We start from the raw sequence: 10,633 nt of genomic DNA, 5'->3' as shown, positions 1-10,633 counted from the left end.
GGTAGTGGATAAATCACAACACTCCCATCACGTGGGATCCTTTTAGGTGGCTGTGATGGAAAACAGCTCAATCCCAGCCCCGTTCCTGATACCAGGGCTGGCTGTGCATGAAAAGTCTGTGCTTGAAAGCTTCAGCAACAACATCTGCTGGGAAAGCGTGATTGACACAGCAGAGGGAACACCATCCACCCCCGAGGAGTGGGAAGGGAGACAGACTGCAGCATCAATCTTGTGCATAAAACAAGATTTATTGTTGGTACAGAGTGAGGCATTTTCGTCAGGACTTGATACGAGCGAGGAGCACAACAGAACCATCCCGTGGAAATAAAGGCCGTGGAGCACCCTAAGCGTTGGATCATGAACATCATTCCAGCAGAAGGCCTGCAGAGAGAGACCTCAGCAAGCCAGGTCATTTGGGAAGCTGAAGCACAATTTACAATTCTACACTGTGAGGAGAACTCTGGCACCAGGACCGGGGGCTGCTCCCGAGGAACGGCCGCGTCCCGGCGCTGCAAGGGTTACCCCCCTCCCTCCCTCCCTCTGACAGCGAGATGTTTCTGAGCAGATTCTACAGTGAAACAGCAGCATTTGAAGGATATTTTCCCTCTCTGAGGTCAGAGAAAGGTTCTTTTCTTTCCCTTCCTTCCAATGCTCCAGTAAGTGGGCTTTGATAAGGCGGAAGGCGAGCTCTGATGGAACAAGATCCAGGTCTCGGCTTCCCGAGCGGCCCCGCTGATTGAGCCGCGAGGATGCTGCCCTTCAAATGGCTCTTCCACTTCTTGTCTTTATTGGGCTGCCCTGCAAATGGGCTGCCAGGTCATTCTTGGGGAGAAAAAAAAGCTCTTCTGCTGAAATTAGTTGATGGTCTTGTGCTTGGTTTGGACAATGCCTTTATCCTCCTCTCCCGAGCAAGCTCTGCTGCAGAAACGATCAGAGGGGAGGGAAAAGAGAGGGAAAAACACATATTTCAGTAAATCCGAGTTATTCCAGACACTCCCTGAAGTTTGGCTACAATTCTTTCCTAAGATCTGATGTTTTTTAAAATCTAAATACAGAACAAGAAGCCTTGTTGATAAACACACCACACCAGAGACAAGCCACAGAAGCAGAATGAAGGGATCTGAGGACTCAACAAGGCAGTGCTTTGGAGGCCTGAAGAGTCTCTCTAATGATCCATTTTCATCCCCCCTCATGCTGCCATGGCTTTAGTGCTGTGGCTATTAAAGGAAATTAAAACACCTGACCTTACAATAAGAAAAATCCCATTCCCAGCAATTAAACTCTTGAGGAAAAATATCCTGAAAAGATCCAACACTGAGTATCCCTTGCCTGGCTCCTTCCCGGGTTCTGAGCCAGAATTAAAACCCCAACAGTCTGAACATGTTGCACTCATCTCGGGCTCCATTACAGAGTCACAGAGTGTGGAATGGTTTGGGTTGGAAAGGACCATAAAAATCATTTAATTCTTTTCACTAGACCAGGTTTCCTGTCCCTGGAAATGTTCCAAGCCAGGCTGGACAGGGCTTGGAGCAACCTGGGATAGTGGGAGGTGTCCCTGCCTCTGGCAGGGGCTGGAATGAGATGATCCTTAAAGCCCTTTCCAAACCAAACCATTTTTCTTGCCTACAAAACCCATCAAACGAGTCAGGACTAATTAAGAGTCTCCTTGCAAGAAATGGTAGGAAGGGATTTGATAAGTCTGAGGTTTTATGTCAGGAACAAACCCAAATTTAAACCTTGAAATCTTACAGGTGACCTCCAAACAGCTGATTCAGGTGTCTGAGCAACTCTACACAGCTTGGAAGTCTGGACTGCATTGTCACAGTCATGGAATTTAGGGAAAATTAACAATAAAGGGAATTAAAACCATTTCAGGTCTGGCTCCAACCAAATTTTCATATTATTCCTAAAAACAACCCCGTAAACTGCGCTGTTCCACCCAGTTCCTGCAAGGGTTAAGAGCTGCACCTCGATTGGATTTTAGGAAAAATGTCTTTCCCAAAAGGATTGTCCAGCCTGGGGGCAGGGCTGGAGTTCCCATTCCTGGAGGGATTTAAAAGCATTTTAAATTAAAAGGATTTTAAGTGTGGATGTGGCACTTGGGGACGTGGCACTGCTGGGAATGCTGGAACTCGATGGAACTGGAGGAATTTTCCAACCTTAACAATTGTGACTTTAAAATTCTCCAAGGCATCCACACAAAGGTGGTGCCTGTCCTTGTGCCCACAGAACCCTCCAGAATCCACAGAGGAGGAGAAGAAGAGGCTGATGGAATAAAAGGAGTCAGTTTTGGGTGCATTTGCAAACCAAAATGTGGGGAAGTTTCATCCGTTACCAAAACCTCCCCATGAAGATTTCTGGAAAGCTCAGGAAAATTCCTTTTTCCGGAGGAATTACAGACTCACTCCAAACCATCTCTGGGCTGAATATTAACTTTATGTTGTTTTAACACTGCACAAGTTAACAGAAGAAATTCCCAAGGGATCTCAGAAAAAATGGGCTACTTTTGTTGAGTGTCCCAAGGACAGAAATTGCAGATATTTGTTCGTCCTGTCCGTATTTCTGCCCACAAAACTTCACCTTCAGACAAACAGGGGTGTTCCAAGCCTTGCTTTGGTTTTATCTACATTTTGGGGTTTTTACTGTTTTTCCTTGCCTTTTTAAATTAATGCATTTAAAATATTTTCCTTTTTTTTTTCTTTTTTTCCCATAACCCCATGGAGGGAAGCTGGTCCATAATAAACTTCCTTCAATGAGAACACTGTTAAATGATGAACTCTTTTTGTTGTGTTTCGATTCAGTGTTTCCAGATACACAAATTCCATGCATTTTTCTCTTCAGAGTGGAAATTGGTATCAAGTAAAAATACAGGAGGATGAGGCTAAAATCCTGTTTTTATTCTATTTAGGATTCATAATTAAGGACCCACTTGATCCAACAAATTAAAATAGTGGTTACAAGGCTGAAGGATAACATTTTTGTAGCCAGGCTGTCAGGCACCAGCAGCTACTGGTATTGTTATTTTAAATACTCTTAAACCTCTTCTGCCTGCAGAGACCTGAATCCTTCTGGAATTCAATGGTTTAACAGGAAATTATTGCACGGATTTTTTAAACCATAGCTGTGTTTCTATGTAAGAATCAGAACTTCTTGTAGCCCAGGGTGGGGAAAAATTGAGAGGGGAAAAAAAACCCCAAAAAATGCAAAAAAAAAAAACCCAAAAAAGATATATTTTAACAGCTCTTCCATGTCTGGAAAACCAGGAAAAAGGATTAAAAAGCCATGGATGGACTGGCTGGAGCTACTTCAGGAGTGGCAGCACAAATAAATGCCATAGACAATCCAAATATCTTCCCCTTAATGGCTCCATTAGGTTAAGTTTTCCTCTCCATTACTGGCATTATCACTGTAATAACATGCAAACATTAATAACAGAGTTTAATTTATCTCCCCAGCTTCTCATGACTTTGGGAAGAGATTTCAAGGGAAGATACAACAATGTGTCAAAGCCCTCGGAATTAACAACTCTCTGGGCTTTTCTAAGGAGGGGAGAAAAGGACAGATAGAGACATGAGATTACAGACAGCATGAGAAATAAGGAGCACACAGAAGAGAGGGGGAGATAATTATAAGCAAGATAGGAAAGAAAGAGGAGTCAATAAATTCAATTTATGAAAAGCACAGAGTGTGCTCAGCCCGAGCACAAGTGCCCAGACTCACCGCCAGGAAATCGGATTAGTTCACTTATTTGCTTTCCAATATCTTGCTCTATTCCCTCTAGCAAATTTTCTTCTTCCTTTGTTTCTTGTAGCCAGTGTCAGTTAACTTTTTCATTTCTGCATCTGCCATTTATCCCCCTCCTCTGGCTCCCAAGCAAGGTAATTTTGAAGTGATTTTATAGCAGCGTTTAGGAATTATTTCAAAGTAACTGTCTGGACTTGTGGGCAAACAGTGAGTAAAAATAATTACAATTACAGCTGCAGCACGTGGAGGATGGGCTGGTGTTCATTAGGAAAAACAATTGCTCCTGCTTGCAAATATTTCCATCATAAAAGGCTTCTCCTTCTCTGTTATCATGAGAGAAACCTCTCTGAATTCTCATCTTGAAGTATGTGTGAAACAGAATAAGAAACATTTAGGAAACACTTTTAACTACTTGACAGGCTTGGATGAAGATCTTCAACAAAAAAAAAGGTGTTTAAAAGGGTTCAAAAACCTAATGCTCATATTTATGCAATTTGCTTTTCCTGCACCTTCTGAACATAAATTAATTCATCCTCATCAGAGTCTTCTGAAGAAATTCCTATCAGATACAAACTTCAGTTAGAGCTTAAACATGTCGAAGTAATTAATCCACTTTTTTTCTTTTTTACTTTAAAAAATAATAAAAAATTAAGCATACAGTAAATTAGTGCTGCAGATGCTGCAGGGCCATGGGGAAATCCACTACAGAACAAACCAAAACAGGGTTACAAGTGATGGAACAAGAGGAAATGGCCTCAAGTTGCACCAGGGGTGGTTTAGGTTGGATATTGTGGAAAATTTCTGCACTCAAAGGCTTGTCCAGCCAGGGCAGGGGTGGGCAGGGGGATTTAAAAGCTGTGTGGAGGTGGCACTTGGGGACAGTCAGTGGTGGCACTGGGGGATAACTGTACTGGATGGTCTGAAGAATCTTAATGGCTCCGTGATTCTCATGTTATTCACTGGACTTTTCCTAAAAAAGCAGATTGGTGCATTCCAAAATGGGCAGGAGGAGAAATCATGGAATCACAGAAGGGTTTGGGTTGGAAGGGACATTCCAGACCATCCCGTGCACCCCACCATGGGCAGGGACCCTTCCACTACCCCAGGGTGCTCCAAGCCCTGTCCAGCCTGGCCCTGGACACTTCCAGGGATGGGACAACAAACATCAATAAAGGATAAATTAAAGGAAGTGAATTTGAAGGGACAGGGAGCTCTCAGTGACTGAAGAAGGAGCAGTGTCAATTCCAGTGTTAATAATTTGGGAATACCAGCTGGAGGCTGCAGCATTTTAAAACAAAAGGTCACAGAGAAGGATCAGAGCCAAAGTCTGATGGATTTTCTGCCCAGGCAGAGCTGAGCCCAGGGAAGGTGATGGCCATGATCAAACACCAGCCATGCTCTGCAGGTCTCCACTGTCACATAAAAATGGGTGTCCTCACGTGCTCAAATATTAACTCACGGATTCAGGCAGAAATAAAGATCAACAGACTTATTTAAGCACTTTTTACACATCCTGCACGTGGGCTGTGAGCACATTTTGTTAGTTTAAGGACACAATTGAGGTCAATATATGCTTTTCTGTATTTGAAAGACAAAGGCTGATGGAAAAGAGTAAAAGTGCGAAATCGTAGCTTCTTTTAATTTAATGATTTACATATTACTGTCATTTTCCTTCATCCTGCATTAATAAAGCATAAAGATTTTAATTGGCAGTGACATCCATACCCTACAAAACTGGAAGAGAGGAGGGCAAGAGCAGGTGAAGAGCAGTTTTAGAGCCTTGCATAACACAAGACTGAAGAAATCAAGAATTCCAAGTGGTGACCAATGTAGTTTGAGACATCCAGGAGTTTCTCATATTTATAGCAAAAATTACCAGGTATTTTAATCCCCTTGTTTTACTGCTAAAACTGTAGATAACAGGAAACATCTGCCAACAGCAAGAGCTCCTACACTAAACAACAGCTTCCCAGGGGAAGAGATGGAAACCTGAGCATTTAAATCAACTCCAAGTGGTCTCCACAGAGCTCTGGGAACTCATGTACTGGGAAATGCTTAGGCATGGAGGAAGGACTAATTGGAAATTCCTCTGCTCATCATTCCAGCAGTTTTCAGTGAGAATAGGTGCAGCTCACCTGTTTGGCATGGTTGACACAGTGCAGGTACTGGCTGGCCAGGGCAGAGCAGCTCAGGGTCTCCTGGGCATGTTCCCGGTAGCACTGGAGGATTTTATCCTGCAGCTCCCCACAGATCGGGTGGGACTCGTATCTCCTGTGAGAACAGAGAACAGCTTCAGGGTTTCCTTCTAAAAACACCTCAGGAAAGACAAAAATTTATTATTATCATTATTATTGTTATTGTTATTATTGTTATTGTTATTATTCTATCAGTTGGGGTAGGAAGGAAGTTTAAAGCACATCCAGTCCCACCTCCTGCCGTGGGCAGGGCCATTTTCCACTATCCCAGGCTGCTTGAGCACTTCCAGAGGAAAGAATTCCTCTCTGTGAGGGTGGTGAGGTCCCTGGAAGTGTCCAAGGCCAGGCTGGACAGGGCTTGGAGCACCCTGGGATAGTGGAAGTTGTCCCTGCCCATGGAACTGGGGGTGGGACTGGGTGATCCTTAAGGTCCCTCCCAACCCAACCCAACCCAACCCAACCCAACCCAACCCAACCCAACCCAACCCAACCCACTCTGTGATTCTGATTCTCATTTTGCTGATTGGCCAAGGCAGGTTTTCCTGTTTTCCTGTTTCATTTCAGGGAAATGAAACATGAAGCACAAACGCTGCTCCTCCAGGGAATTGATTTCTTGACAATCACCGAAGACGTCGTGGTAAAGAAAAGGGAATGTTAAGTCACCTTGATTTTACAGTATGTACCTATAAAAACATCTCTTTCTCCTTTCACTCATTGCCCTGCATCTGTAAAATCTAAACCAGAATTTAAATGCAGTCCCAGGTGCTTCCACACTTTATGATCTCCAAGTTCAAACTTCTGCAGACTCTTACAGAGAAGGATTTTCCTTTAATCCCCCCTCTGCTGAGATCAGCACGTGCTTCAAAGGCGTGTCAGGCATCAAAATGTGTAACCACAAACTGCTGCACACGGAGGGGGCACGGCAGGGTCTGGGACAGGGAACAACAGAATCACCAGGGATGTTCCCTGTAGGCATCTCCCTGCAGTGATGATTTAGATCCAGCTAAACCAGAGCTCCAATAAACCCCCAAACCCCTGGTGTGAATTGATAAACCAATCCAAGAGAGCCTGAATTAATTAAAAATACCCAGAGTAAACCTTGCTGTGCCTTTATTCACAAGTTTTAAAGTGACTTCTTATATACAGGTGAAGAGAGAAAGGAATGGGCTGCTCCAGCATTGCTGCATTAACTCTGTCACTGTATTTAAAGCCATTTCAATGGGAAAACTTTCTAACCCATGATAAAGAGCTTTTGAATTGTTTCTTTTTTTCTCAGAGCCACGCCATCAGTGACCAAAACCCAGGTATTATTCCTTATTTGAATATTTCAAAGGACTCTGTACATTGCCAACCATATGGGAGCCCTGTGAGACACATCATTTCCCACCCCTCTGTGACTTGTTTTCATACTCTGACATTTCAGGGGGGATTTTTGAAAACCTCCCCTCAGCCCTGTCCTCCAGGCACTGCAGGTCAGTGAGAACAAGGCCACTTCCTTCAAGTCAAATCATTTTTTGGATGAATGTGAAGGTGAGCAGTGTCTCTGTATCGATCAGCTGTGCTGGTTCCACTCCCCTGATGCTCTGCTGGCACTTTTGGGAAAGCACTAAATGAAATTATTGCCTGGCATGAGAAGGGCATAAAGCACGGGCTGCAGGATCTCCTGTTGGGAAAGGAGGATCCACTGTCCATTATAGGAACCCCTCTGAAGGGTTTCCCATTGATTTCTGCCAGAGATGGATCACAGGAATCACAGATGGATGGTCAGAAACAACAGCAAGGAAACTCCTCTGAAGGGGAATGAAATACCTCCCTAACAGAAGTTGCTATGATTACATCAATTAATACTTAAATTGGGAAGGAATTCCTGGCTGGGAGGGTGGGGAGGCCCTGGGATGGAATTCCCAGAGAAGCTGTGGCTGCCTCTGGATCCCTGGAAGTGTCCAAGGCCAGGCTGGACAGGGTTTGGAGCAGCCTGGGCCAGTGGGACAGTCCCTGCCCATGGTATGGGTGGACCTGGATGGGCTTTAAGGTCCCTTCCAGCCCAAATTGTTCTGGGGTTCACTGAATAAAAGTCATTTTACAGAAGCATTTAAGGGTCTGTAGGGTTTGACTGAGGGAAAAGCTTCTAAGAAAAAGGTAAATAAATGCAAACCCAGCAATTAGTTGGAATTTATTGTGAATATGTGGAGGTTTTAAATGCCTGAGTGGACAAAGCAACCTGGTGTGGTCCCAGGCAGGGCCAGGGATCCTCAGAGCAGGAGATCCCTTTCCTGAACTATCCCATGTCCTGAGAGAGATCCTGAGATGGGAAAAGTGTCACCAGAGTACCACGGAATGGTTTGGGTTGGAAGGGACCTGAAAGCCCATCCAGTGCCACCCCTGCCATGGGCAGGGACATCTCCCACTGTCCCAAACCCCAATCCAACCCTGGACACATCCAGGGATTCAGGGGCAGCCACAGCTTCTCTGGGAAACCCATCCCAGGGCTTCACCACCCTCACAGCCAGGAATTCCTTTCCAATTTCCCATCTAAATCCCCCTTATTTCCATTTAAATCTCTTGCCCCTTGTCCTATCACTATCTGCTCCTGTAAAGGAAACAAGATTGTGTCCTACATCATATTTATTTATCTATTTATTAAATTGCTCAGAGATTTCACAACCAAACTGAAGAAAAACCACCAGTTTTCCTGCACCACAATCAGTGCAGAGGGAATGCCAGGGGATGCTGACAGATCTCCAGCTCCACTCAGCGCAGCTCCACAATTCCTGAGCAGAACCAGCACACCCAAAACCCCCAACGCTTTTCTCAGCACAAGTCAATACGAGCAGCAGCCGCCTGGCACGCGAGGAACAGCGTGTTTTTATCAAGTTTGTGATTCCTTGATCATGCTTTCCCTTCTCCAGCTGCTCCTGAAGCACCTCCCATGCCAGAATAATCTTTCAGTGCTGGAATAAACCTCTGAGGGAGGCTGCACCCACCTTTTCCAGCGAGCTGATGCATCACAACCTCGTAAAGGTAATAGGATGAAAACACAAAAGGAAATGAGGGAGAGACTGTCTTAAAAAGAAATATTCTATGCTAAAGCATGAAAAGAAAATTTAATGAAGGGAACTTTGTACTCATCTGGGCTCTCTCAAAGAGCATAGCTTATTGTGCTCCTGGGGGCTCGGGGAGAGAAGCCCCTTCATGGCATTCAAACAAAATGTCTACTAAAGAGGAAATTTGAAATCACCACGGTGAGCTTTGCGAGTTTCGTGCTAAAACTGACACTCTCACTGAAGGAATCTGAATGGCTGATGAGTTTCCAGCTGTGCAGGTATCTGGCATAATCCCCCTCAGATCAGGACTTCAGGCAATTGTCATAAAATATGGGGAAAAAAATAGCAACAAAAAAGCGGAGCGTGAGATAAAAATAGTGCCATGAGATGGGCAGGAGTACCCAGGGCTTAATTTAATTCCTCATTAAAGCGCTGACACCTATCAAAGGCAGCTGATTTTATTTGTGCAACCCTTGGCTACTTCTGAAGTACTGAACAAAACAGACCAGAGCCATCCTCTGTGTCCGAGCAGCGCACAACAGCCCAACCTGCAGCTCTTTGAGATCCAATCTTGCTGTGCCTCCTCCAAAGAGCAGCTCAGCACATCCAAACCACAAACTGGGGGTGGTTCCCAGCACGGGGCCGTGCTTGGGAAGTCCAGGGAAGTCTTAACTTGAAAACAAAACCCTACAAATGGACGTGATCCCACTGAGCCCCAGAGCAGCAGCACAGGAGGGTGTTGGAGAGGATGTTCTGACCTGTTTTATTTAGTCCTGCTGATGGAAGAGAGGAGCCACGCTGTGACCAGACCTGGCAGAAAGCAAAATAAACTGAAAAAAAAAAAGGGAGGATGTTTCTTTTCTCAGTGTTCTCAGAATAAACACAGAGATAAGGAAGAACAAATGGATGCAAACAGATGGTGAAACAAAGGGAAACTGAGGCAATCCACACCCTCACGGTGGGCAGCTCATGAAGTGTGTAACAGCTTAATTGTTCTCAGGTGCTTTATGAAGAACTAAGAGGGATTTCAGAAGGATTTGTGGGAATTTAATAAATTAACATTGTCTGTGTCCAGCAGAAATTCCTTCTGAGAAAGAGCAAGATGTGTTTCATGGCATCATGGAACCTCCCACTGTCCCAGGCTGCTCCCAGCCCTGTCCAACCTGGCCCTGGTTGGATCTGCCAGGGATCCAGGGGCAGCCACAGCTGCTCTGGGCAGTTTGGAAAGGGGATGAGTGAGGGGTACGAGGTGGAGTCACTGGAAACAGCAGGGAAATGGGACATGCAGGGCTTGGAAAGGGAAGATGTGTGATTTTCCTGGGATAACACTGATGAGGATGGCAGGATGAAAGGGGATGATGTGAATTTGGGGTAGGGAAGAATCTGCAGTGCTGCTATCACCAGACACAGCCAGGGCAAGATTCCACTTCTTTTGGCCAGGAGGAAAAAGAAAAGTCAAAGGAACATTGGTAGCCCGAGCAGAGATGGATTTGGCCGAGCAGATGGGCAGGAAAGGCCACGTTGGAGGGATTTTGTACATGGAGGCAGCAAGAGAAACGTGAGCCCAGCTCAGGGAACCCTGAGGGAAGCTCAAAGCTGAAGTGTGAACACTTCTGAAACAGCAGCAAGGCACTTGTGCTCTCCATCACC

At 45.1% G+C, this 10,633-nt stretch overlaps 1 protein-coding gene across 3 annotated transcripts in view; it reads right to left on the bottom strand.

Annotated features, from left to right (window-relative positions):
* Positions 1-227: 227 nt before the first annotated feature.
* Positions 228-10,633, bottom strand: part of LOC131592839 (MICOS complex subunit MIC19-like) — a 125,057-nt gene continuing 114,651 nt past the window's right edge. For 2 of the 3 annotated variants that reach the window (XM_058864651.1, XM_058864653.1), the window contains exons 7-8: positions 5,880-6,015; positions 228-918 (exon numbers count right to left, since the gene is read on the bottom strand). In XM_058864651.1, the coding sequence (XP_058720634.1) occupies positions 892-918; positions 5,880-6,015 (163 nt within the window). In that variant the 3' untranslated portion in view covers positions 228-891. The remainder of the gene's footprint in view (positions 919-5,879; positions 6,016-10,633) is intronic. The other variant, XM_058864652.1, reaches the window with a different exon arrangement.

The sequence above is a fragment of the Poecile atricapillus genome, chromosome Z, assembly GCF_030490865.1.
Source record: "Poecile atricapillus isolate bPoeAtr1 chromosome Z, bPoeAtr1.hap1, whole genome shotgun sequence".
NCBI classification, from domain to species: Eukaryota; Metazoa; Chordata; class Aves; order Passeriformes; family Paridae; genus Poecile; species Poecile atricapillus.
Note: the sequence above shows the minus strand (reverse complement) of the source record. Positions and strands in the feature narration are given on the sequence as shown.